The 26,620-nt window shown below is 40.2% G+C and overlaps 1 protein-coding gene across 5 annotated transcripts in view; it reads left to right on the top strand.

Moving 5' to 3' along the window:
* Nucleotides 1-26,620, top strand: part of cnksr2a (connector enhancer of kinase suppressor of Ras 2a) — a 76,454-nt gene that overhangs the window by 28,700 nt on the left and 21,134 nt on the right. For 4 of the 5 annotated variants that reach the window (XM_037757512.1, XM_037757511.1, XM_037757514.1 and 1 more), the window contains 17 exons: nt 2,152-2,211; nt 2,551-2,619; nt 4,603-4,749; nt 6,389-6,501; nt 6,605-6,759; nt 8,377-8,466; nt 10,441-10,655; nt 12,266-12,317; nt 15,317-15,492; nt 16,220-16,293; nt 16,408-16,479; nt 17,804-17,871; nt 18,016-18,113; nt 18,701-18,916; nt 20,223-20,364; nt 21,734-21,961; nt 22,624-22,811. In XM_037757512.1, the coding sequence (XP_037613440.1) occupies nt 2,152-2,211; nt 2,551-2,619; nt 4,603-4,749; nt 6,389-6,501; nt 6,605-6,759; nt 8,377-8,466; nt 10,441-10,655; nt 12,266-12,317; nt 15,317-15,492; nt 16,220-16,293; nt 16,408-16,479; nt 17,804-17,871; nt 18,016-18,113; nt 18,701-18,916; nt 20,223-20,364; nt 21,734-21,961; nt 22,624-22,811 (2,163 nt within the window). The remainder of the gene's footprint in view (nt 1-2,151; nt 2,212-2,550; nt 2,620-4,602; nt 4,750-6,388; nt 6,502-6,604; nt 6,760-8,376; nt 8,467-10,440; nt 10,656-12,265; nt 12,318-15,316; nt 15,493-16,219; nt 16,294-16,407; nt 16,480-17,803; nt 17,872-18,015; nt 18,114-18,700; nt 18,917-20,222; nt 20,365-21,733; nt 21,962-22,623; nt 22,812-26,620) is intronic. The other variant, XM_037757515.1, reaches the window with a different exon arrangement.

Genomic DNA, 26,620 nt, shown 5'->3' with positions numbered 1-26,620 from the left:
TGTGTGTGTGTGCTGGACTTTAGTATCTTATAAACTGGCATCCTTCCTTTTGTTTGTGTGTATTTCAGGATATATTTTTGCTAATCCTTCTATGTGTAAAATGGCACGAACACTAAAATATTAGACTGTACGTTTACAGTAAATTACTGGTTACTAGTTGAATAGACTTTAATGCAATTTGACGTATATTTGGATTATAATTTTGACAAGTTCGTATGTATTCATCACGTGTTATACACATATTTGTTTTATACACGTCTAATAATTATGTTGCGATCTTTCCTCTAATCTAAGCGTTCGCGATACCTTAATAAATGAAGGTTTAACGCCGCCATGTCCCTTCAGTCCTCCCCCGTCCAACACAGTGCCCAGATATCGCTTATCCAGACATATATACATATTTGATTGAATCATTTTAAGTGTTGTCTGTAAATAACCAAAATGTTAATATCCAACTTTTTGATCTATAAGCTGAGATTTAGTTTGAGACGACAGTCTGATACTTTTATAAAGTTAATGCATGACTGTATTACTGCAGCAGCAGTCATACTCAGTGGTGTGAAAGCCTCAGTTAACCCGCTCCACAACAGCTTTTCATCATGTTCTCTCCTATGACAGCGAGTTTCTTTCCCCCGAAAGGGAGCGCAGCCTCGGCAATGACGCCATGCTGGTCTGGTCTATAGCTCGGAGCCATAAAGCCCCTCAATTATCTCTTTTTTAAGGACATGGCAGGGGAACAAATCTGAGATCAGCATTTTTTGATTTATTGTTGGTGCAACCAACTACACAGCAACCCTGCAGCGTAATGTTATTACTATTACCGGCTTGTTTAAAGTAGAACTTTGGAGACATGTCTATGAGGGAGACAGGATTGTTTTACCCCTAAAGGGGGCGTGGTCATGTGAGCCTTTACTCTGGATGTTGTATTGCCGGTCTGATATATAGTATAGAAATCTCCCTGAAAGTCCCCTGCATTGATTTCACAATAAAATTCTAAAAGAACAATATTGTGAGATATCACAGTTAAAGCCTGTTGAGTGTCAATACTAGTGTCATTTATTGTGAAATATTACAGTTAAATCTTGTGAAATTCTGGATATAATTTACAGTGTAAGGAACCTATAATTTTAGAAATTATGATTTTTTAAAGTTCAATACCAAAACCCTTTCTTACTCTCTCCAGCTTAAATGTTAAAAATGTGATTACATGTATGAGAGTGAGGGTGTGTGGGCGCGACTCGGGACAACAGGAAACAATCAGAAATCAGTTTTATTCACATCCAAACATAATGCAGTTATGGGCAGAATCTCCACAACAGAGGATGGACATCATATCCTCCTGCAAACACAGAACCAACAAACCAAACAAAACACATTTGATGTTTTTGGGCAGATTTTTAGTGCCTGATAATGGTGTTATTGCATAAGCTACTTTTACAAGTTACAGTTTCCAACACATTGAGAGACTTATAACACTGTCAGATAGAGATTAGCCAGTTCCAATTTGGATCCGGTTCCCCCGGTTGGCAAAAGATCTAGTTGTTAAGCTCCGCCGCTAACAGATATCATATCAAACATTTAATGTGTCCTCACTCTTATTATTAGCAGACAGCAACAGGAACCATGTAGGTAGCAGCTCCTCATTTTTAGCCAACTGTGGCTGGTTAAAATGACAGAAATCACCGGCGGCAGATTTACATCAGCTGCAGCTAATTAATGCTAATTCAGTAAAGTTTGGCTGTCGGTGTGCTCTCTGCGGCTGCTGCATGCGTTCAGCCAAAGATTGTTTGTGACCTCACGACAATTTAAGAATTTAAATTTCGACTCATATCCACATTTGAATCTGATCAACCGGTAGCTGAGGTGTTTCATGAATTACAGAGGGCTACAGCTGCTGAATTAATGGGCTTGATACGTTTAATTAACATTTCATATATTCTGCTGCTCATCTGATTTTCAGGTTGCATGTGCAGATTATGAATATTAATTAGACTGCCACTAAAACCTGTAGTGTTTCTGGCTTCTCAGCCATCAAAAGGTGAGAAGACATATTTGAAAGATAAACCTAATAAGATTTTACATGGTATTTGAAAGGATTTAAAAAAGTGTTATGAGCTAAACACAAGCGTCTTCCTTCCCTCTTTCCATCAGGGAATGTACATCAAGTCAACCTATGACGGCCTCCATGTGATCACAGGAACTACTGAAGGGGTAAGAAGAGGCTTATAATCCTATTTATTCACATATTAAACAGCCAAGCTGTTAGTTCTATCTGTGACATAAACAAACCACTTCCCACAAACACCAATGAAGTGGATTCCCCAGCACGCCAGGGGGGTTGAAGTGTATAGAAAAACAATTCTTACTCTAGAAACTGACGACATTCAGATCCATAGCAGCGGATCAGAGACAATAGTGATGACTCTGCAAGGCTTTCCCTCTGCAGCCTGTTGAAGTACAGTTTGTCGGACAACTCGGCCCGCGTTGGTATGTAGCGATCGATGAACTCGAATCAATTCATAGTCGTCTGTTTCTCTTCTGTCTCCGTAGTCTCCGGCTGACCGCTGTAAGAAGATCCATGCGGGAGATGAAGTCATTCAAGTCAATCACCAGACTGTGGTGGGTTTATTATTGTGTGTGTGTGTGTGTGTGTGTGTGTGCTCCTATATGTTCTAAATATATCTTTTTGTGTTTATTCATGTTGTTTTGTGTATGTCTGTGAGAGTAAACAGGATAGGGTTAAATGCATGTTAAAGGACCATTCCTTCTTTTTTTAAACTCTGTATATCCACATTTATAACTGAAGAATTTGGCCTTTAGATGACAAAACTACATTTTTCTGAAATGGTCATAATATATATATGCCTATTTTTTACAGATATTACAGATGCAAAGAAATCTCTAAAGCTGCTATAATCAATATCTTTATAATCCAGACTCACCACTGTACTGTAGTGACATTTTCAAGCCTTTTTCAGCTAAATAAAGCTAGAGATATCGCAGTACCAAATCAATGCCAAAATTCTGAAAACGTGACGGTACTCATTTTTCTATAGTACCATCGGTACCGGGGGGCTCGAGACTAACGGCATCTAAAATTCGAAAGGACGCAGTAAACTCACTATCGACACATCCAGGGGACGCACCCTACTTTTTCCCCTTATGCTACATTGTGACCAACAAACCTGTGTTGAAATTGGCAGGACGAGAGCTAGTTAGAATTAAGTTAATGTTAACGAATGTTGCATTGAGTTTCGTTGTGATACGTTCAAGCTCTATTCAGTAAAATGAGTATTGAACAAAAGTAAAGTCTTAGGTTATCATGATGTGTTCAAATGTAATCTTGTTAAATATAGTTTTTGGCAAGAAACTTGTATACAGTTGTTTGAAGGAGATGTTTTCACAGCAATATAAAATACATTTAAGAGAGGAAATTATGACCTGTTGAACTTCCTAACAGTAGCTCAAAGTGTTTTTTGTTTTGGGGGTTTTTCGAATTGGGTATCGAGAATCGTGGAATTTCACTGTTATTGATTGACTACTATATTTCTGGTATGGTGACATCCCTACTAAAAACCCATTGTATACTACCTGCTCAGCACTAACCGACAGACAGACACAGTTAGAGACTAGCTGGTGGAACATTTAGCAGCTTAAGAGACAGATATTTCCCTCAGGAGTTGGTGGAGACCAACAATAGAGATTAAAGAGAGAGAATATTGGACTGAAATCCATTGGGTGGCTAACAAGTCTGACATATCAACTTAAAAAGTGATAATATGATGGTATTGTGTCACAGCTTTTTTCTGCTGCAAAAATTAATATCATCAGAGAAGATTCATTTGAACATTAGATTTTAAACAGCATAATTTAGTTGTTCCAATGTTTTATGTATCAGGATAAACCCCTTGAGATCTTGTGGGTGTTATCTAGACCTTGCATTATAAGACCTGTCGGTCGAATTTGGAGTTGAAGTTGCAATTATGTGGCTTGAATTTTTGTGGTAGGGCGATCCGTCTGTTTACATCTATACTGCAGATCGTGCCCTCACTTTCACAAGGTGCAAACGCACGCGGCATGCATCGCAATTAGTCTAATCAGATCCTGCAACCGTCTCTGCGCCTCCTCTTGCATTATGATCAGATCTCAGGTCAATTAAGATAGTGTGTCTGCCTTAATTAGAAAGTATCTCTCTCGCCACAGAGCGCAAACGGTCAAAGAGAAAGAGCCGTGAACAACTAGAAAAAGTTCTGGTGATTTTTATAGTAGCCATTTTTATTGTTTTGGACCGTTTTTGTTCACAAATATCCTATAAATAAGAAGTGTTGGCATGGTTTTGTGAAAACAGAGGCTAAAACAGAAGAGAGGTATATGATAAGATGCATTTGTTTTCAAATTGAGGGCAGGTTACATCACATGAAAGCTCTATAGATAGACTTACCACCTCCACACCCACTTGCCTTGCACAGAAGGCTCAACAAGATCCAATCACGACGTGGACAGGATTCAAACTACAGGCTGAGTATAAATATAATGCTGTGATTGTTATGTTTATTATGCAGATGATGATAACTGGATGCTTCGTCTTTTTCTGTTCTACAGGTGGGCTGGCAGTTACGTAACCTGGTCGGCTCACTGAGGGCCGATAAAGGCGTCGTGTCCCTGACCCTGAAGAAGCGTCCACAGAGCACGCTCAGCTCCGCCCCTGCTCTGCTGAAGAACATGCGCTGGAAACCCCTCGCTCTGCAGGTGGGACTTACCTTTTTTAGACTTTATTAAAGCGCTGCACCGGCCCACATAACTCCCCACAGCATTCCCACTCCCTGTACGACTGCAGCCAAAGCGTGTAATTAGGTCAGGATACTGTGGCTCAGCGTGGTTTTTGTTTTGCCAGCTGAAACACACTGGAATGAATGGGAAGGGAAAATTGATTGGCCCCCTCCACCCACATTCCCAGAGCGCCCGCAATTAGGAAATGTATCTCCCCTAATTAACACTGATTACCTACACAATCAGGAGGGAACACAGAGGAAAACAGTCTTTCTCTGCCCTCCATTAGTGTTTTGTTTTGTGTGACCACTTTCTCATTTTTTGCCAACCCCGTCCACTAAGAATTACGTTGATACTATTAATTAGATTTTAATACACACTGAAGGAAATGTAAAAATCTGCTTATACCGCACAGATTACCATGGGAGGCGGACGCTAGTGCAGGATCCTGAGACAACAAAAAACACTAATTAAAGAAGTAAACATGTCATGTCTCTGCCTAAACAGTACCATAAAGATGTTAATCATGTTTTACTTGCTATGAGCAGATAAAGTAGGCAACATTATGTTATGTTAAACATTATATATGAACTTAATTTCTGGGAGACGGTTGCTTTTTGTTGTACTCACCAAATTGACATGGCAACATCCTCACAACAAAGTCTGTCTGGGCAAGAAACACGACAACGAACCCGTTTATTAGAAGGTTAAACCAAAAGTGAACGCACCCTGAAATGTCTGGAACAGAAAGTGCAGAATAAAACTGCAGCAGGAAGTTGGTCTGTAAACTCTTGATGGATGTTTACAGGGGACAATTTGGGTAATCTAATTTGTCTAACGCCGTCTGACTGACTGTCTGTCTGCTGGTGTTTCTTGCCTCATCCGATTTATTTTTAATGATGTTGCCACAATCCTAGCAATGTTATTGTTGCACCTAATTGACAGCGAATGCTCCGAGGGTTTACTGGCTGAGGTGGCCAACTGTCACTGTGGTAAATTAACGATTTGAGTTTGTTTACGTACGTAACGAACACTAACCTGAAGAAAACGACTGGTGTTGCTGCTCATGGATTATCTTTATCGTGGAATTGCAAGAGCTGTTGGAACTGTTGTGTCCCCCCGACATCCAAACAGGTGAAATATGTTTTTCAACAGTGAGAAGTTGTTGCCCCTTACTGGTTCGGATTGCAACTGCCCCGATACTACTTCATCAAGAAAATTCAACCACCCATATTGGCATTCATGGTCAAAACTACATGAAATGAGATCTAAGTTTTAATGAATCATCTTTTAAATTCAGATTATGCGAGAAAACTAATTTTGAGAAAACGGCCTTTAAAGATATGGATTGTAAAAGTTTTCTGAATTGTTATGTTTAAATATGCAAACGAGGCATTATAACTTTTGGTAAATTTATGAAAAATCTACAGACACAAATAGACCAAATAGTAAAATAGACACCTAAATGTGCATTTTGGATGTTTTCTCTCCACTAGTCTGAATGAAGACATGTTATGGAGACAAAATTGATTGTTGTGTTTTAATGTTTTTGCCTGGGGTGTCTCGCTTTAAAGAAAAGATTTATTGTCCTAACCATTTCCTCTTTTGCTTTCTGCAGCCGACCAGAAGCCCAGGCAGCAGTTCAGCTACACCCTCAGGCACACCAACCAAGAGCTCTGCTATCCAGGACCTTTACATCCCCCCTCCACCCGCTGAGCCTTACACACCCAGGTACAGTGTTTTGCTAAGAAAGTAAATCTGGTGAAAGCAAAGAGGAGCTTTGACTTTGATGCACAAATGTTTGCCGGTTAATAAGCCTCTGCTGTTGCCATAGAGATGAGACAGGAACCTTGCCTGGAGATGAGGCATCTCGTAACCACGGTGGCGTCAGCGTTGCTAAGCGCTCTGAGTCACCAAACTCCTTCCTGGATCAAGAGTCTCACCGGCGAGAAGAGGAGGAGCCCGTGTACTGCACCACACCTACATATGGTACGCTCTTGTGATGAGAAAAAGAGTTCAATCTCTTTCTGCTGCACCGAAACCACTTCAAAAAACAATCATGAGGCTGGGAATCCACCTGCCAGCCCGAGGCAGTCAATAAAAAGTTTTACAAAGTGAGGGAGCTCTATACTTTGTCGGGCTGTACCCAATAGTTTCAAGCTTCATTCATAACGTTGACATTCAAATTCTAAATCAACATTTGGATGCTGCACAGCTTTTATTGCATGTCTATTCCTTCTGTTTAAACTCAGTTGCAGATAAAGATGAGGCTACACTAATATTGCTATTATTATTATACAATTTGTAGAATTAGATTCCAGTGGTGGCTGAGTAGGATTGTTTTCGACTCGTGTGAGCTCTTCTGAAACTTTTCCAATAACTCCAGAGCGTTGTAAAACCCAGATTCAAAATATAGAAAAGATAGAAAAGACACGCGATAATAACACGTTAAAGCAAATTTGTTTTAACACAATAACGCAACTTGCGATTTTTAGGTTGTATACTGGCATCATATGAAACTAGAAAACCTAATGAATCCATTGGTACCGACCATGTCATACTAGCTTGTAGTGAAGGAGGCTAAATAACGCTCCAAACCTGCGCTAAATTTTGGAGAGGAAAAACTGGCATGGCCATTTTCAAAGGGGTCTCTTGACCTCTGACCTTAAGATATGTGAATGAAAATGTGTTCTATGGGTACCCACGAGTCTCCCCTTTACAGACATGCCCACTTTATGATAATCACACACAGTTTTGGGGCAAGTCATAGTCAAGTCAGCACACTGACACACTGACAGCTGTTGTTGCATGTTGGGCTGCAGTTTGCCATGTTATGATTTGAGCATATTTTTTATGCTAAATGCAGTACCTGTGAGGGTTTCTGGACAATATCTGTCATTGTTTTGTGTTGTTAATTGATTTCCAATATTAAATATATACATACATTTGCATAAAGCAGCATATTTGCCCACACCCATGTTTATAATAGTATTAAATACTCGACAAATCTCCCTTTAAAGTACATTTTGAACAAATAAAAAATGTGGGATTAATTTGTGCTTAATTGCATTAAGTATGGATAATCCTGTGATCAATCACGATTAAATATTTTAATTGATTGACAGCCCTAGTTTTTATCTAACAAAATAGTCTGTTTCAATCCCTATTTGTTGGCGTTTAGCCTTTCAAAAACAATATTTTTGCCTTTTTTAAGTCTGTTTTTTATTTTATTCATTTATATTTTATTTATTATTACTGAATCTCAATGGGAAATATCCTGGTAAAGCTCTCCCGCTGGCCACACATGAAGGGAGGTCCGCAGTGACGAGTTATATTCATTAAGCAAAGTTTATTTAATAAAAAGTCTAAGTCATTTAATCTGAGGAATAACGTTATTCAAATTGAGGATTTTTTTTTTTTTTTAAGGGTGATGACGTTAAATCTGATAAGCTTCATTCGAAAACCTCAATAGAAGCTTTGAATGTAAAAAGAACATTCGGTACTGCCCTAATACGTTGCTAACTTTGCAAGAATCCTAAATATCACATATCAGAGTGTAATAACTCTAAGGAGAATAATAAGTTTTGTAATCATGTGTACTTGTAGGCAGGCTGAGGCCCATCTCCATGCCTGTGGAGTGTAACTGGGTGGGCGACTATGAGGATCCAGCCAAGCTTAACAGAGAAAGCCGCAGAGGTGAGTGCCGGCGTGTTGAGTGCATATGTGTGTTTGTGCACCTCCTGAAGAGCCTGTTAGATTCAGTTAAATGTTCCCGTCTCTCTGTATTACGAAGAGATCAGTGTGTGTATGTGTTGGGAGATCAATGCGCCTCCATCCCTTTCCTCTAATTCTCCCTGTGATTAGCATCACAGAGAAACAAAATAAGGGGATGAGAAAGGAAGGAGGGGGAAAAAAGGAAAGGTAGACAGTTGGTACAAAGGCAGAGAAAATGAAAGGGAGGAAGAATAAAAGAGTGAGGAAGAGAGACGGGAGGAGGAGGAGGAGGAGAGAGAAACAGCAACAAAAAACAGACTATTCTCCCTGACCTCCACCTGAATCACTCACGCAGTTGCCATGGCGACGCTGACAGCAGCTCTTCTCGGTGTCTCACTTTCCTCTGGCCGCTGCCTAGCAACCAGGGGAGGACAGGGTGGGAACCGTGAGGAGAGAGGAGAGAGGTAGTTAGACCTGAGTTTCCTTCCCCGGTGGGAACGGTGAAGAGGAAGTTAGTCGAGAAAGATGGAAGACACTTGCAGACAGTGAACCAGAAGAAATTCAATAAACACTTAAGTCATACAGATTCACTCATGGACTTGTTCTCTCACAGCAGCATCATTATCCCGAGACAATATAACACATGGTGGGAAATATGGATCCATCAGTCCACCTAACAAATCTCAAAAAATAGTGCTGTCCTTATAAACTTCGGTCATCATAGGACACTACTTGGTTAGGTTTAGGCATTAAAACTACTTAGTTAGGTTTAGGAAAAGATCAACTTGGTTATGTTTAGGCAACAAAGCTACTTAGTTAGGTTTAGGAAAAGATCGACTTGGTTAGGTTTAGGCAACAAAACTACTTAGTTTAGGAAAAGATCGTGGAAGTGGCGTTACAAATAAATCAACGTTAGGGTTAAAATACGGAAGTGGCTTAATTTAAGTGCGAAAGTTACACATGGAAAATTAACAAAGATCTCCTATTGGAGAAAGTCTGTTTTTTTGACCCGCCCATCCATCCAGACCTCCTCACTACATGGCGTTTGTCGCTCTTTATACTTCCTGGTTCACGGTTACGTGAATACCACCGGCAACTGGCAATAAGTGGAATAGCATGAAGCTGACGGCAAGATATGTATTACGTCGCCCGGTGCAGGGCTGTGCATCCTCGTGAGCATGATACAGACAAAACGGGGACCCACTCATAAAACATTGCTCCATAGTGCTCACTAGTGGTGAAAAACTCCACTGGGTGCCTTTAATGAAGTGAAGTCATACAGCCTCCGGATAAGCGGGATAAACGTCTTAACGTTTGTGTCGACTCATTCAAGATCGGGTTGGGCGTACAAAGTGTCCGTGGCTCCTGTATCCAACCAAAGATTGGTTTTATTTAAGCATAACCATAACCTTAACCCAATAGTTTTAGTTGCCTATATACAAAAAAAAACACCGTGGAGGTGGTGGAGCAGCTCATATGAATTTTGTAACGGTCGTATGCGTGGATCGACAAATAACCTAATTTTTTTTTTGTTCAGATAGAAACAATGGACCGACTTGTTGCACATTTTACCGCTGAATTCAAAAACTAAAGGGCAAAAGTAGAGTAGCTCTATAATGATGCTTTGATTAAAGGTCGAAATCTGAATTTTGTTTTTATCTTTAACACTACTGACTTAATTTGAATGAATCTTTGAGCGATGTGACCTTTTGGCACTGCGTTTTATTCATATATTTTTAATGTAGTCTCTAATTAACCCACTGAGACAGGCAGCACAGAATATAAAACAGAAGATCAATACCACAAGATACTGTCGACAAAATTTTAAGAATTATTCTAGTTTTGGCACTTAAGTTAAACGTAAATGCTTTAAATCACTCCTGATGCAAGTTTGTATGTGAATATAATATTGAACATTTAGTTATCTTGTGCTGATTTGATTGGGTTATTTCACAGAGGCGACACTGATGCGTTACGTGGGACTGTCCGGCGTGGACGAGAGGACTGGCTGTGAGGACTACTCCTCCCATACAGCTCGTCCGGGCAAACGGACCAACGACACGGCCAAACGCGCCAAGAGGCGGAGCCACCACAGCCAAAGCCCCTCCCACTACGTCCTCCAGGCAAATCAGAGAGATTCTCCACCGAGAGACCCGGCCTCCATCTACCACGTAAGTCATAACATATATGCTTTATTTAGAAAGACCAAAGGACTTTTTGTACGGATTAAACAAAAAAATTTAACGTATTAATTAGCAAGCTTTAGAGGTGCTGGTAGGGTGCTTCACGCTAAACTAAGCCCAGCACTTGAAGGGTGAAAACTACAGCTCATTCTCCCTTAAATAGTAGCTTCAAGATTGCATTATGTAGTTGCATAATGTGGATCAAACAAGGTTATGAAACTCCTCTGACTTCCCCCTCAGTTGCCTCCTCAAATTAAAAACTAGTTAAGTGAGGTAACACTCTGCTTCCTCTCTGATTTGTTTTGATGCAGCCGCGTCTCACAGACTCAAGAAAAACATTTGAGCTTTTACGCCTGATGGGAAAGTGCTGTAGTAAAAAGCCTGAGCGAATGCTGACTTGTTATTACTCCCTTGTCACTTCCATGACATCTGTCCGCCCTGCCTGTCCGTCTGAGCTTGGCGCTCTCATGTCCAGACAGTCCATTTTGGCCGCCGGTGACCTTATACGTCTTGACAGCATCTCTTTGGAAAATTAAATGTGTTTCCATGAGCGTGTGTGTTTACAGTGTGCATGGACGCTGCGATGGCAGATGGCGTGTCAGTGGGAGTGGGCGGGCCCATGTCATCTGTCTTGCTGAGCGTGGGGCTGTGAATGGCCGAGCTCCAGGCTCTGACATGTGTAATATTGTGACATCAGAGCTGATCTGGTGCTCCACAGATCATCATCAGGTCACATCTTAGATAGGAGATCCAGAGCTGAATGTTATAGATCAGAGGTTTTGCAGAGGAGTTGAAGGGACAGGTGCGTCAAAACTGAATACACAGACATGAAACATATATTCTTATATTCAGTGTGACTTACATTTTCCGAGCATATCATTATCTCTGATGTTCGGCACAAATAAACGTCCATTAACCTGCTTAGAAAACATAGAAGAAGAACGCTCCTTATAGCTGCAGAACTTGCCTGAGAATCCTCCCGTTTTTACTTTTTCTTCAGTATCAAAGTAATCCAATGATAGTTGACTGTTCATCCATGTGTACATTGCAAACAGGAACTGCTAATGGCTAATTCGGCATACTTTTAATGCGTTATGTATGGCATTAATGGTGCCAGTTTACCAAAATGTGACCAACTACAGGCTAAATAAACATAGCCCATAGCTACAGGACCTGCAGACCTTGAAAACCCCTCTTCTAGCTGTTTGTCCTTCATGTTTTGCTTACTGAAATTTTCTGTTTAATCCCCGAGGACCCTGAGCTCTGCTTTCTCTCATTTGCTCCATCACCTGGATGTCCTATTGTGCTGCCACCCCTCCCTTCCTGTCCCTTTGTTCTATGTTTAGAGGTGTGAGAGTCCTCCGCCGCGAGGTTGACTTTTCCACCCCGACATGAGTGCATGTCTCTGCGAGAAAGAGATAATGAGGGAAAGTGTCTTCTGCCTCCTCTTTCTCGTCCTCTGCTCGCTAAGATCTGTCATCTTTTATATCCCAGGATTCTTTGCAGTAAACAAAGGCCACTGATTCATCCTGACAGCCTGCTCTCTCTCTCCCCATCTCACCCTCCCTCTTCTTGTCGTCTTTCCAACCCGCTCTCAGACATACCAACAGTCCTCCTCTCTGCAGTCAAAGAACAGGAAGAAGAATAAAGGTAAGCAGAGAGGCCACCTGTTCGGCTTATCTTTCCCGTCACAGTCCAACACTTGCTACTCATTCACTCTCTCAGGGACGCCGAGCTAATGGACAAAACTGTGGGAGTAGCTGCTGCTTCAGTTGAACTAATTATCTTAGTAACACTTTATGTTACGGGTCTGTAATTTGCTAATAACTTCCTAGAAAGTTTCAAGAAAAAAAACATGTATTTCAGTACTAATTATAGGCTAGAGACTTTAACTGGATGTATTGTGTTTATGAGCAGAACCAGAAGAATTTCCATTAAATAACAGGCTCCATATTAACCCAAATAAACACCCATTCATTACTCTTTTATTAATGGAAATTCCCCATTGTGTGCTCGCCTGTAGACAAATTTCCCATCTTGACATAATTTAAGACATTAAAATATTCTGCTTCGCATGATAATTTGACTGTGATACATTTAGTCCAGACTCTATTAATATGCAAATATTGCTCATTTCATCACTGCAGAATTCAAGAAGTCTCCTACTTCAATGAAAAGTCAATTTTGAACCAGTTTAATATTTGTGCATGTGACGCTGACCTGCTGCACACTCACTAAAAGACTCTAATGGTAGCAACTAATTTAACATTACTCTTGAAGTGAACACAGTGTACCAAAACTCGCTGTTCTTTCCGGGAACAGTCCCATGAATTCACAGTTAATCATGATTGTTTCATTATCCACGAAGCTACTCTACCTTCCTTTTATTCCCAGTATCAGTCTATATCATGGCTGACAATGGAGTGAATATTTACTTGTACTTGATAAAGTGTCTGGAGGCATTATGTTTTCAGGTTGTCCCTCCGTCCTACTCATTCTTGTGAACGGGATATCTCAGGAACACCTGGAGGGAATTTCTTCAAATTTGGCACAAACATCCACTTGGTGGTCAAAGAAGAACTAATAGGATTTTGGTGGTCAAAGGTCAAAGGTCACTGTGACCTCACCAAAAAACATGTTTTTGGCCATAACTCAAGAATTCATATGCTAATTATGACAATATCATTACAGAATACAATGATTTAGTGATGACATGGATGTAAAGTGCAACTTGACTGGTTGGCGGAGGCGTACAACCGTGACTCTAGTTTGATTAATTGATTTGTCATTTTAATCTATCAGATGGGCCACAAAAGTGACAAATGGCCACGACAATTTCTCAAAGCTTGAGGTGACCAACCAACCGTCTGAAGGCTAAAAACATCAATTTACATTAATATAAAACAGAGAAAAGTAGCACATCTTCACATTTGAAAAGCTGGAACCAGCTAATATTAGATTTTTTTTGCTCGATAAACACTTCAAATGTTTGATTGTTTATCAAAATTGTTGTTTATTAATTTTCTGTCTAAAGACTATTTGTTTAATTGACCAGTCGTTTCAGCAGTATTGCAGTCATATTAGTGCTTTTAGCACATTCTATTTTGGTCGTTACGCACAGGGGAAAAGATGCAGGTTGGCGATCTAATCAATCATAACTTCTTGTTTAATTAATCTTGTGAGGTATAAATAAAAACTTCACTGACCGCAGCGATCTATATATCCCACAAGATGGGAACTTATACCTCTGGAGTTGTGAAATTATGAACTTCTTCCACGACAGAATCATTTCATAGTCAGGAAAAAAAAAGTGTTTCTCACGTTTTTTGGCGCAGAGACCGAATCGCTGTATTTGCATTTTAACACATCATTTGCAGACAGGACTGCAGGCGAGGCAGCTCTCCATCTGTTTGCTACGAACTGTACTTAGTCATTCAGCATCTCTTTATGTTACTGTACAGATGAAAACATAATTTCTTTGTGGAGCATTTAAAGTGTAATATGTAGTATTTTTACACATGCATGCAGAGAAAGTTTGTGAGACCATAGTTGAGATGACTGGTACATTTTATCTCATTTTTAAGTGTTTATCAAAATGTTAAATCCCTTAAATCCCTCTGCTTCCTGTTGTTGAGATGATTTTACTCCCTATCTGTCCTCTCTCCAACTCCCTGCTACCAGCTTCTTTGCCTCTTTGACCCAAGCTTTTCTCTTTCCTTTCACCACACTAACAAGGATCAACATGTTGGATCTTCACTCGTTTCACCATCTGCCGTCGTGAGAAGCTCCGAAAGCTTTAGCTCCATCTGCACTATTTTTCCGGGGCGACAGCTTTGTTTGTTTACAACGATTAAACCAAAGTTTGAAAATGGATGCGACGGCAATGATTTATAGATTGATTTAAATGCTCTGAGTAGCAGCCTTATCAAATATGTAATGGAATATTAGTCTCTCCTTTAGGTCCATGGCTGAGGCAATCTTCTTTTTTGAGTCTTTCCTAAAAGCAGAAATTAAATTGGTGATGGTATCAGGCCTTTAATGTGGAGCTGCTGCACAGAAAAATTGAAAAAAAAAGTTACTTTAGTACATTTTCAGGATGTATAGTTTCCTCTATATCAGAGAATATAACTTATTAATTATCTGCAGAGTCTCTCTAGACTTCAAAACCTTTTTCACACTACGTGTTTGAGCTCCTAGTTTCCTTGTGTGGAAGAGAGTTGTTTCCTTTAGAGATTTACTCTACGCTGCACTTTCCTCTGCCGCAGAAATAAATGGAATATTGAATTGCATTCCCCCCTTCAAAGTCGTAAGACGTTTGATACAGCACAATAAAAGTTTCTCGGCAGCCCCTTCGACTGGGAGCCAAGTTTCCCCGGTAATCTCTAATGAGGGAGCCTGTTGTGAAAAATGTTTCAGGTCCTTTCATGCCAGAAGCAAAAGGCAATTTTTATTAAACACCTCTTACCTTACTGCAGTGCAGCAGCGCTCCGTCAAGTCCAGGGACTCGACTGTTGCCAAGAGTTAGTGCGACGTTAGGATGTGGCAATGCTTTTATTCACACTACTGTGAAAGAAGAACTTGCAAGCACCTGTTTTTTTGCTTTCAACTCTTTCAGTTTTCTGCTTTTATTTTCCTCCGTGTTGTTCCAGGACGAAGTTTGGCCTCCCTGAGTCGGAGGCGCGTTTCCTGCAAGGCGCTGGGAAGAGGAGACTGCGAGGGCTGGCTGTGGAGAAAGAGGGATGCAAAGGGTTACTTCTCTCAGAAATGGAAGAAGTACTGGTTTGTTCTGAAGGACAACTGCCTGTACTGGTACATCAACGAGGAGGTAAGTCCTTTCCCAGCCTCTTATCTTAAATTCTATTGATGCTAAATTATTTTTCCAGTGTCAGTTTACCAAAAAGCATAACATATTTCATTGTGTTTAAGATCTGAAACAAAGAGGCAATGATGAAATCTGTCATAATCTGTGCTAGCTGTAACTTAATAGGAGCTATGCAAGTTTTTGAAATAGTTATGTTGGCGCTGTGTGACAAAGACAAAAGGGAGACACGCTGTGCAGAATTTACCCTGAAGTCAAGCTGCTTTGCTCGAATATTACAGCTGAAGGATAAATCAGGATGGTTTTGTCTCGGAGTGCTCGTAGGCAAAATATATTTCAGCTTACATTTTTGTGAAGTATAAATTCTCTCAAGTCTAAGAAATGTTTCAAAGTCAAACTTTGTGGTTTTTTTCGCCATGCTAGAGGCGAAGGTCTGGAATCACGTCGGTTCAGAGTGAGATATCTCCGCAACTATTAAATGGATCGCCATAAAATCTGTTATAAATATCCAAGATGCCCACAGGATGAATCCTTTGGTGATCCCCTGACTTTTTATTATTATAATTTGTGATTATTAGTGAGTTTATGTCAACTTTTTCCAACACTTCAGTTTATGGGAAACATGCCAGATTGAAATAAACCACAATTTCCCTTTAACATTGTCCTTTAATGAGGAACCATTATCTTCATAGCTCTCTTTGTCTTGATATCTTTCATTTCTCCTCCGGTTCAGGATGAGAAGGCCGAGGGTTTCGTCAGTCTTCCAGAGTTTAAGATCGACCGGGCCAGTGAATGTCGCAAGAAGTAGTAAGTGCATGATGAAAACGGTCTATTGCATATTCATGTGTTTATACTATACTATATGTATGGATGCTTTCCTGCAAAAATAACTCCCTCTTCCCCCTCCCCGTGTCTCTTTAGTGCTTTCAAAGCATGTCACCCCAAGGTCAAGAGTTTCTACTTCGCAGCAGATGGAGTGGATGACATGAACAGGTAAAGCAGCGTGTGCTGAACACGGATGAAGGTTATATAGAAGGGCAAACGCGCCGCCGGGTGGCAAGAGTGCAGCTTCCTGTTTTTCTTTTTGATGATGAAAAGAAGGGCCTGTTTATATCGGGCAATGATGTGTATGCAAAACATAATTTGCAAGATATATTTCCATAGAGGCTGCAGTTTCGACCTGTGCAGAGGCTCTCCAAACTGTGCTGTAATTTACATAATTATCTCTTTACTACGGAAAGGATTCAGTTTAAACATGTGAAATAGGTAATTTAACTTGTTTTCATTGAGTTTCAAAGTGAAAATAATAAAATATTTTCCAAAATTCATGTAATAGGTTGAATTGCAGTGGAAAACAGTACCCGCAAAAAACAAAATGTTTACTGTTTTGTAAGTCATTGTAGGTAAATACAATAGTAATATTCAGAGAAAAAGCTCATAATGTCCAAAAAATACACAAGTAGTATAAAATATGTACTTAAAAAATTAAAAAGAAAATATCACTAATTTGTGAGGGAAATGTCTTTATTCTCTTATATTTTTGGGTTGCTGGGGGAAAAAAATGTAATGACAATGACTAATACATTTGAGTTGAGGCCATCTGTGACTACACACAGACACAAAATCAAGCATTTTTACTCTATCAATTTAGAGATATGCAATGTCTTTTAATAGCACCTCAAGTATTCAGAATCTCAGAGTTTTTTCTCACAAATTTATGACTTTATAATCTCAGAGAATATTCAAGTTTTTCTTGTAAAAATGTGTTTTTTTTTACCACTTTAATTCCAGAGAATTTTTACGTTTTTTCCTGTAAAATTGAGTTTTTTCCTGAAGATTTACCACTTTAATCTCAGAGAATTTCTGATTTTTTTTCTCGCAAATTTACAGCTTTATAATTTCAGAGAATATTCAAGCCGTTTCTCGTAAAATTGTGAGTTTTTTCTCGTAAATTTACAATTTTAACCCCGCAAATTCCGAGTTTTTCTCTGAATATTAGCCCCCTCCCCTCGCTCCATATATATATATTTACGCTGCCGTAGCATTAAAGGTGCTGGTAGACAGATTTTGTCACCTTTGCACAGAGCAATGTTAACTGTTTCCTCCCGTTTCCAGTCTTTACGCTAAACTAAGCAAAGCTAGTCGTCTCCTTGCTTGACAGATATGAGTGGTATCAATCTTTTCATCTAACTCTCGGCAAGAAAGCAAATAAGTGAATTTCCCAAAAACGTTGAGCTGTTTCTTTTAAACAGATGTTTTTGTGATATTGTAATATAAACGTGATTCACTGTAGCTGGGTGTTCCTCCCTTCTGTTAGGTGGCTGAGTCGTCTCAACATGGCTGCTGTGGGCTACGCCGAGCGAGAGAGGATACGCCAGGAGCAGGGTGAGGGTTCCTTCAGCTGATGGTTGCTGAAAGATAGTGTCTTTAAGTACTCAAATACTCCTGTTCCTTATGTACTTATACTTGTATAGTAGAGAGAGAGAGAGAGATGGAGTTTCTGAGTGTCTGTGTGTGGGTTTCCTGCAGATTACTGGAGTGAGAGTGATCATGAGGATGACACCACCTCCAGCCCCAAACAGGACAGTCCCCCACCTCCATATGATACCTACCCACGGCCTCCATCGGTGAGTCACACACACACACACACACACACACACACACACACACGACTGTATTACACACTCATATAAAGTACACGCTGTACTTGAAGGCAATAATCACGCTCAGTGCTCCTCCGCAGTCCATTTTAACCATTAAAGTTATTGCCAATTTAGCCTACAGGGAGTGGTGGGGCTAAATTTGGTATAATTGATGCTATAATTTGCCCTCGCGCCGCTTTGCTCCACATTAAATGTCTTGTATCTTTTAGCCTTGGATTAAATGAAAAGCTAAAGCAACAGCAGCTATTACAGCACAGTTTTATTTCAAACAATAAGACACACAGGGAAGATAACAATATTTGAAAATCCTTGTAATAAAGAGGCTTTGGTCTGTTCTACAAACACTCATTTCCTCTCAAGTCCAAACACTCACTGCTTCTTCTTTGTCTTTCTGTCTTTTACTTTCTCACTCACACACTTATTCAATCATCACCCTTCCTCTTCGCCAGATGAAATCCTTTTCTCAAGTGTGATATTACAATCGAATGAATGAGACCCGGCGATCAATTGGCGTCTGCCACATTTTCACTCTGTCATCTCTTGTCTGCCAGATGAGTGCCTACTTGGAAGGCCGGACTCGACTGTCTTCCACGGAGACGTCTCGCTCCCGCTCCTCCCAGGAGGACTTCCTCTGTGGCGACCCACCCGCGGTGGCCGCGGAGCCGCAGTACCACCCCGGTCCCCTCGGGGGAGGCACCACGCACAGCGGGAGGAAACCAGGGGGCAGCAACAGCAGCGACGTGCAGTACAGATGTGACACTGTAGAGGTGCGTGTCATATCTCAACAACCAAACGCCTGGTTTACATTCATTTTGCTGTGAATATTCATGGTCCCCGGACAATTAACAGTAATATTTTGTATGTCCCCGTTTTCCATTCCTGTAGCGCCACCCCCAGGCCAAAATGTAGCTGCCTTACATTCATGGTCCCCAGAGATGAACCCTCCTTATTTTGGATTAGATGAAATGTAAATTTTTAGCCCCATTGCTAGCAAGTCTATGACGTTAAAGTCTCGGAGACTTAATTCACAAAGATTAGATTGCGGTCACTGATAGCACCATGATTTGCGCATCATTTGCAACCTCTATCTGCCTCGTCTCAAGGTCCGATTCACTAAAGATATTGCGCTAATGATATTACAGCGCAAACACGCCCATAAAGTTTTGCAGCTGAGTGCAATTTACCCTTTTTTTTTGCGTCTGATTGTCGTCTTTGTCTCATGTATTTTAAAAAATGACATGAAGGGGAGCTTTATTCATTCCTGATACAACTGTTATTGCATCCTGTCACTGCATCCAAAATAAATGAATTAGAGCGAACGCTCCTTATAAATGCACTTCAGTTCCCACCAACTCTCTGAAGATGCTAATAATTTCACTGTAACTGCGTGCGGCTCTCATGGTTGATCTTTGTGAAGTGGACTGTTTTTGCAATGAGGCTCATTTGCATAGAAAGGGTCTGATTTTGCGCTAAATGTATGCATATTATCTCATTTAAATACGTGCAAATAGCACATGAGTTTTGCCACTAACTGCACTTGTCAGAGCAGTTAGTGGTCCATTTCACCCTTTGTGGGTGCTTTGAGAACTACACAGATTCTTTTTGTCATATTGATGCCAGTTTAGCGTCCGCAAAAGCTGCACAATCCTTTTGTGAATTTGCCTCTCAGTCTGTTTTTCCAGGACTTTTTTATTCAGGAAAATTTCATTTATTTATGATTCTTTAAATTCACCGGATCCAGAGAGAGAAAGGAGTTTTTAAAATACAAACAAATTATACACAAATATGCAGTTTAAAGGTACCAGGCTCTTAACTTGTTTTTCATGGGAAGTTGAGTGAAGCAGCCACATCGGAATAACATCCATATTCAAATAAAATAAATACAGTTAATGATGTTTGCACTTACGTACAGTAAACAATAAAGTTACAGAAGAAGAGTTACCATGATACACTGAAGACACATGGGTGATTTTGCTCTTTTAAGTCTATTCTTCTGGTCAATAGGAAAACTAAAGTCATCATGAATATCATTACTGACAGATACTTGTTTTTCTCCGTTCCCGTTCCCTGTAGTACCGGTCCAGTCCTGCGGGGGGCAGCAGTGAGACGGGGTCTCCGGGCCGCTCGTCCTCATCTCAGAGACGTTCCTGGCAGGACCTGATTGAGACGCCGCTGACTGAGGCTGGACTGCACTACCTACAAACTGGACCACTAGGTAACACACGAATACACCTGATGCTTCATGGATCCAACCAGCTGATGACCTACTCATTTTTATATAAAATGTTTGAATTGATACTATTATAGGGTGACATAGTTTGTGCCTCTCATGTATCACCATTTCATTCAGGTCACAGAGCCAAATATCAGATTTTTCAAAAACTAAATAGTGTGTGCACTTTTACTGCAGCTCTGAAGGTGTTTCTAGAATCCTCAAAGACTCGTATAACCATCTGGAGGACAAAATGTTCTCTCCGCTGCACGATAAAAAAGATTTTTAAGTAATATCCCAAGTTTCCAAGTTGCCAAAGAGGATAAGTGTAACGCAGCAAGCTACACATACATAATTACATGTGGATATGTGACACTGACAAATGTATTGCACAGGTTTGTCGTACGTTTGCAGTTGGCGTGATTGATGGTCTTTTTTCAAAGAGGGCATCACTCCATAGAGAATTTAGCTGACACAAGATATAGTTAAATGTTTAAAAATGTTTTGTTAGTAATAAAGTAACAAAGATTTTTTTGTATAACTCTGCACCAAATATTAATTTATTTTATTTCAAATTTTAATTTGAGGAAAAAAAAAACCTTGAGATGATCTTGTTTTAAAGGCACAAAATAAGGAATTTAACACACACAATACATAAATAATAGTAATGATAATATAATAATAATATAATATAATAATGTGTTTATCTAGTATAATAAATTTCATAGAACGCGATAAAGATTAATACAAAAAAACATGAAACTAGCCATTTTTTCCTAGACAAAATTTAGCGCAAGTTTGGAGCCTTCTTCGTGACTAGCTAGTATGACACGGTTGGTATAAAGGTTTTCTATGATGCCAGTATCTTCACTCTAGCTTTAAAACTGAGCCGCTACAACCTAAAAATCGCAAGTTGCGTTAATGCATTAAAGAAATTAGTGACGTTAAAAACGAATTTGCAGTAACGTGTTATTATCACGTTAACATTGACAGCCCTAGTAAAAACTATAAAAAACAATCAATAAAACAGATGTTAAAAACATATAGAATGACAAACACTAGACAGCACAATGTGACACAAATTCCAGTTTAAATAAGTGAGCATTTAGCTGTTAATAAATCAAACAAATGACACAAAAAAATCAACATAGTAACATCAACAAGGACAGAACAATCCCAAAGCACACACACTACATCTCTGCTACAAGTGTTGTCTGCCCAAAATGATCAAGAAATAAGACAAATGAACACTGCCAGACTGTCAGTAAAAATAGTTGTTGAATATTGAATATTTTTAGTTGTTGCTTATTTTTGGATTGAACAGAGTGCAGTAAATGTAAACTGTTTGTCATTCGTTGTCTTTGTGTTACAGAGGACGCCGTCTTTGCCGAGCCCGGGCCCGGCGGAGGGAGTATGATGATGGCCGGAGCCGTTTACACTCTCCCTGCGCAGAGGAATGTCCCGTTGCCCATGGCGATGCAGAGGCTGATTCCTATGGCAACCCAGGGAGGGAAACCCCGCAGCTTCACACTGCCACGAGACAGCAACCTACACACTCTGCTCGCGCCCCCTGCGAAAGAAGAACAGCAAACACACAACGGTGAGTGTAATCAGGAACATTTATGTACTGTGAAAACACGTGGACTCAGACGAGAGGAGAGACGTGTATAGCTCAGCTGGACGGACGTCAGGCGAGAGCAGAAAAATGTGTCTCACATTGAATGACAGCCACCAGAGACGGAATAAAAGATTATTTTAAGGTGAAGACGTTGACGTCAGTGTATGTGCCAGAAATAAAAACGCTCTCAGGCAGACACATTTCCATTTAAATCACTATTGAGTAGGGTAACACACACTCCAGTAATACACTCATCTAATGAGGCTAATGAGACAATGGAGCACTGGTTGCCAAGGTGAGCCCTGCGGCGTACAGAAAGAAAAGCGCCAAACTAAAATAGTAAACAATGAATTGTGAATTCTCATTTAATCAGCCAAGCAGAGGAAATAAAACCGCCAAAGTGGAGAGGACATCCCTGAGGCTGAAGGGAAAGAGAGAAGACTCTACCATCATTAATAATACAAGTCATTATAGTAGACGTGTTGAGGTGTGTGCTGCTGTCCTCCAGTGGTTGCTCTGAGCCATAACTCAGTCTAATCAGATTGACAGCTCTTTAGCTTCAAATCATGTGACGCCAGTGAATGGAAGAGCGAAGGAGGGTTTAAATCGTCACTAAGTGTGCGATTTGGTGTTTCTCTCTGAAGGCGGCAGCGAGGGTGCCTCCCTGGGCGACCTGTTTCGTGCGTGCGAGCAGGGCGGGGTGTGTCCCCTGGGTCGCGGGTCGGACAACAAAGGCCAGTTGGAGTGCAGGCAATCGTTCCTCCGACGGGCCGCCGACCCTCAGCTCAACGATCGGCTGCACCGCCTCCGCATCCTGACCTCCACGCTGAAGGTTGGTTCGCATACAAAGACGCATGTGTAGGGAACATACAGGCATAAATGTGCACTCATACAATCACACATATATATGGATATCATGCACACATAAAAAAGCTGGAACACCAAGATAAGAATTAAATTGTTAGTCCTTTTTTGAGGCGTTATATTATTTTTTTTTTATTTCAAATAAATATTTTTTCAAGTAAGATTTGTTTTATATTAAAGTTATAATCCTTAAGATTTCCATCCTGGTTGATTTGGTGACGCACGCTACTGGTGGTATCAACTATTTTTTGTAAGATATCATACGAACCGTTGTATGAGGATACATTGAACAGAAGTTGTGTCTGTTTACAGTGCAGCCAAACACCAAAATTGGTTGCCACTGCTATCTGGTTTCATGCTGCACAGAGTGGGAGTAGTTTCCCACATATCAGCAGGGCACGGTGTTCTTGTTCAATTACCTCCTGCAATATTTAAAACTAATCTGTTGTTGAAAATGCTGAAAAACAACAAACAACAAATTGTCTTGTTCTGTAGACACATTTTTCGACCAGTCAGCAACCTCCAGGTCTGAAAAGTGAATCCAATGCGGATAAACTTGCATTCTTTCTAACAGCCAGCAGGGGGCGACTCCTCTGGTTGCAAAAAGAAGTCTGATTGTATAGAAGTCTATGTGAAAATGAGCCTACTTCTTACTTGATTTATTACCTCAGTAAACATTGTAAACATGAGTTTATGGTCTCAATCTCTAGTTTCAAATCTTCTTCAATACAGCATGATGTTCATTTAGTAAATTATGGTCCCATTTAGAGTCAAATAGACCATAAAGCAGGGGATGCTTTAAGGCAGGGCTACCTTGTGATTGACAGGTCGCTACCACGTCGTTGTCCGGTCTGGGAGTTTTCCATGTTTTCGTCTCACAACTTTAACCCTTTCACATTGTGTTTTCAGTTCATGAAAGTTAATTGTATCATTTTCATCGCCTAAAGTGTTTGGTTGTACTTAAATTCACCCTCTCGTGTCACTTCTGGTTGCAAAAAAACAAGATGGCGACAGCCAAAATGCAGCACTCAAGGCTTCAAAACAGCAGTCCACAAACCAATGGGTGACGTCACGGAGACTATGCCCACTTCTTATATACAGTCTATGGTTTCGACATTGCGTTTCCCGCGAGGGCTAAACAAAACAAAAAAGTCAGGCCGTGTTTCGCCAGTTGAAAACTTTTAATGTGAAGTAGCAGCAGACAAACGAACCACAACGCTGCATCGTTTCCTGTGAATCTCTTCTGTGTGTGGAGGCATTACTGAACATTAAAAAAACATTCAGTGTCTAAATAGGAGTCTATTTCATGAAGATCTTAAGGATTTTAACTTTAAATTGCAACACACCTCATATCTCACTCATATCTGATATCCCACTGCTCTGCTGCAATCCTTGCAGAAGAAAAATGATGCAATAATCCCCCGTTCTTTGTTCACAAGCCGTTCTTTCACCCCTTCAGTTGTGAAGTTTTCTTTTGAATGCTTTAGTTTGTGTGAGGTTGGCGTTTTTCTGATACAACTCACAACTTGAATCTCATCATTTTCTGATGAAAATCTATTTTTCTTTTTGTTATCCAGTGTGAACTGAAAGAACTACCTTTGTCATAGTGTGTTTTTCTTGGCCTATATTCACACACAGATGCACATAACCACATTTAATGTGAGCAGGGTGAAGTGAAACCTTTTATTTTGTGGAGGGATACTTCAATGTGCATTTTTAGCTGTAACACACCCTGATTTTCTGACCCTGATGTACACATATGCACACATATATACACACTGTCTCTGTCTTGTTAGTTCCAGTGCTGTCATCTGTCTCAGTCTGTCTCCTCGGTTTGGTTTGAGAGCTTTGTCAAGCAGCCATCTGTGGCTTTATGCTATACGAGCAGCGGTTCTGTCTCTGGGCTGGGTGCCTGTGTTGTGGCTGTTTTCTTTTTTGTCTCTACAGAGAGTCTGTATCTTTGTTGCTTCTTGCGTGTACGTGGGCGGGAATGGTTGGCGAGGGCGAGGGTGGGGGGGTTTGTCGCTTGTGCGTGTAGCTACAGTAGTTTTTTTTTGCGAGGAGTCTGTGGCTTTGGCTGCACGTGTCTGCTGGTTGCAGGTTGGGTGGAGGAGGCTTACATGTTTGTTCCCTGTCTGGCGTCTCTTAAAGGAATACACCAAGTTGTTTTAAGGGGGGAGTTTGGATGAAACGTACCGTGATGTCAAATAATGAGAGCTTACAGTAGACGCCAACGTCTTCCATGTGACCCTGGTGGGTATCGGGTTGTGTCTGTGTGTTCAGGCAGCAGCGGCTTATCCGCAGTGGTTGCTGTGGAAACAACAAAGGCGTATTTTCTCTGTATATCTTTTATGTTTCAAAATTGAACCGAAACGAGCTTCAATCAGTCGTGGTGGAACGTAAGTACATTCACTCAAGTACATAAACTCAAGTACTGCACTTAAGTTCTGATTTGAAGTACTTGTACTTTACCTTTAAGTCTTTTCTTTTTGCTTCTACTCCACTGCATTTCAGAAGGAAATATAATTATTTTTACTTCACTACATTTATAGCTTTAAGGCCTTTACACACTGGGAGCGTGACGAATATACAGCACGAAAATGTGAAATACTCACCTGCGAATATTTTGCTTCAAAATTATTTTCGATAGTTGCAACGCTTGTTCAATAAAAGGTTCAAATAGATTTGCGCAGGCAGAGATCAAAACTGGGATCCTATTGACCCAGAGCAGCATCTGTCTGAGTTAATAAACTACTGTAAGCTATTTTATTGAGTTTACTTTTAGAGAAATCTCTGAGTGAATTTGCCTCCGGTAATCAGTTACACAGTGCATATGTCTAGGGCTTTAAGTGTGAAAGGTAAGAACAGAAAGAGTGGGTCTGGTCTGTGCTGCAATATGTCAAGTTTGAAAGGAGTAATAAAGTTTTCCGCCTTGGTTCAGACTACAGATCCTCTGTGTTGTTTTATAATCCTAATAAGTATAGGCGCAACTCATAGACTACAATATAGTGTACATTTTGAATATATCCATTCTGTACAAAGTGATTTGTTGCCTTTATGCGCGCTGCGAAAGCTCAGAAAAATCTACCTTGTTCTGAAAAAAAAAAAAAATGAATTTGCTTTTCTCGTCAAGTAAAGCCCTTTACACACCAGTGATATGATGGATAAACTACACGAAAATGCAAAATATTCAGGGTAATAAAGTTTGCATCTTGGTTCGGACTGCGGAGCCTCCGTGTTGTTGTTTCATAAATATGGGTGCAACTCAACGCATTCTGCACAACCTCATTGGTTGATGCCTTTATTTGCGGTGCGAAAGCTCCGAAAAATCAACCTTGTTGTGAAAAAAATTTCATCACATTTTCGGCGCGTACTATTCTCATTCTGTGTGAACGTTATCATGACAAAAACAACAGTTTTAAAAATATGTTGGCATGCAAATCAATCACACAGATAAACACCCCGGTGTCTAAAGGCCTTTGGTTACTTAATAAATTATAATTTTTGCACACAATACATACGAAGAGTTTATACAATATGATGCTTTGTTATAAATTAAACTACAGCTGAACTAATAAGTCGACTAATCAGTTAGTCTATTTTGATAATCCCAAACCCAAATATTGTTCTTATCGATGGCTCATATCGAAAAAAAAACATTGATAAAGGATTAATCATTATTAATGTCATTTGTTACAACTTATTAACTCTTTATGAAGGCTTCTTTACTTAAAATTTAGCATTACAGTAGTTGTGGTAACAGTTAATCTGCTCAGA

The sequence above is a fragment of the Sebastes umbrosus genome, chromosome 21 (genome assembly GCF_015220745.1).
Source record: "Sebastes umbrosus isolate fSebUmb1 chromosome 21, fSebUmb1.pri, whole genome shotgun sequence".
Classification (NCBI taxonomy): domain Eukaryota; kingdom Metazoa; phylum Chordata; class Actinopteri; order Perciformes; family Sebastidae; genus Sebastes; species Sebastes umbrosus.
This window is presented reverse-complemented; position numbering and strand designations above follow the sequence as displayed.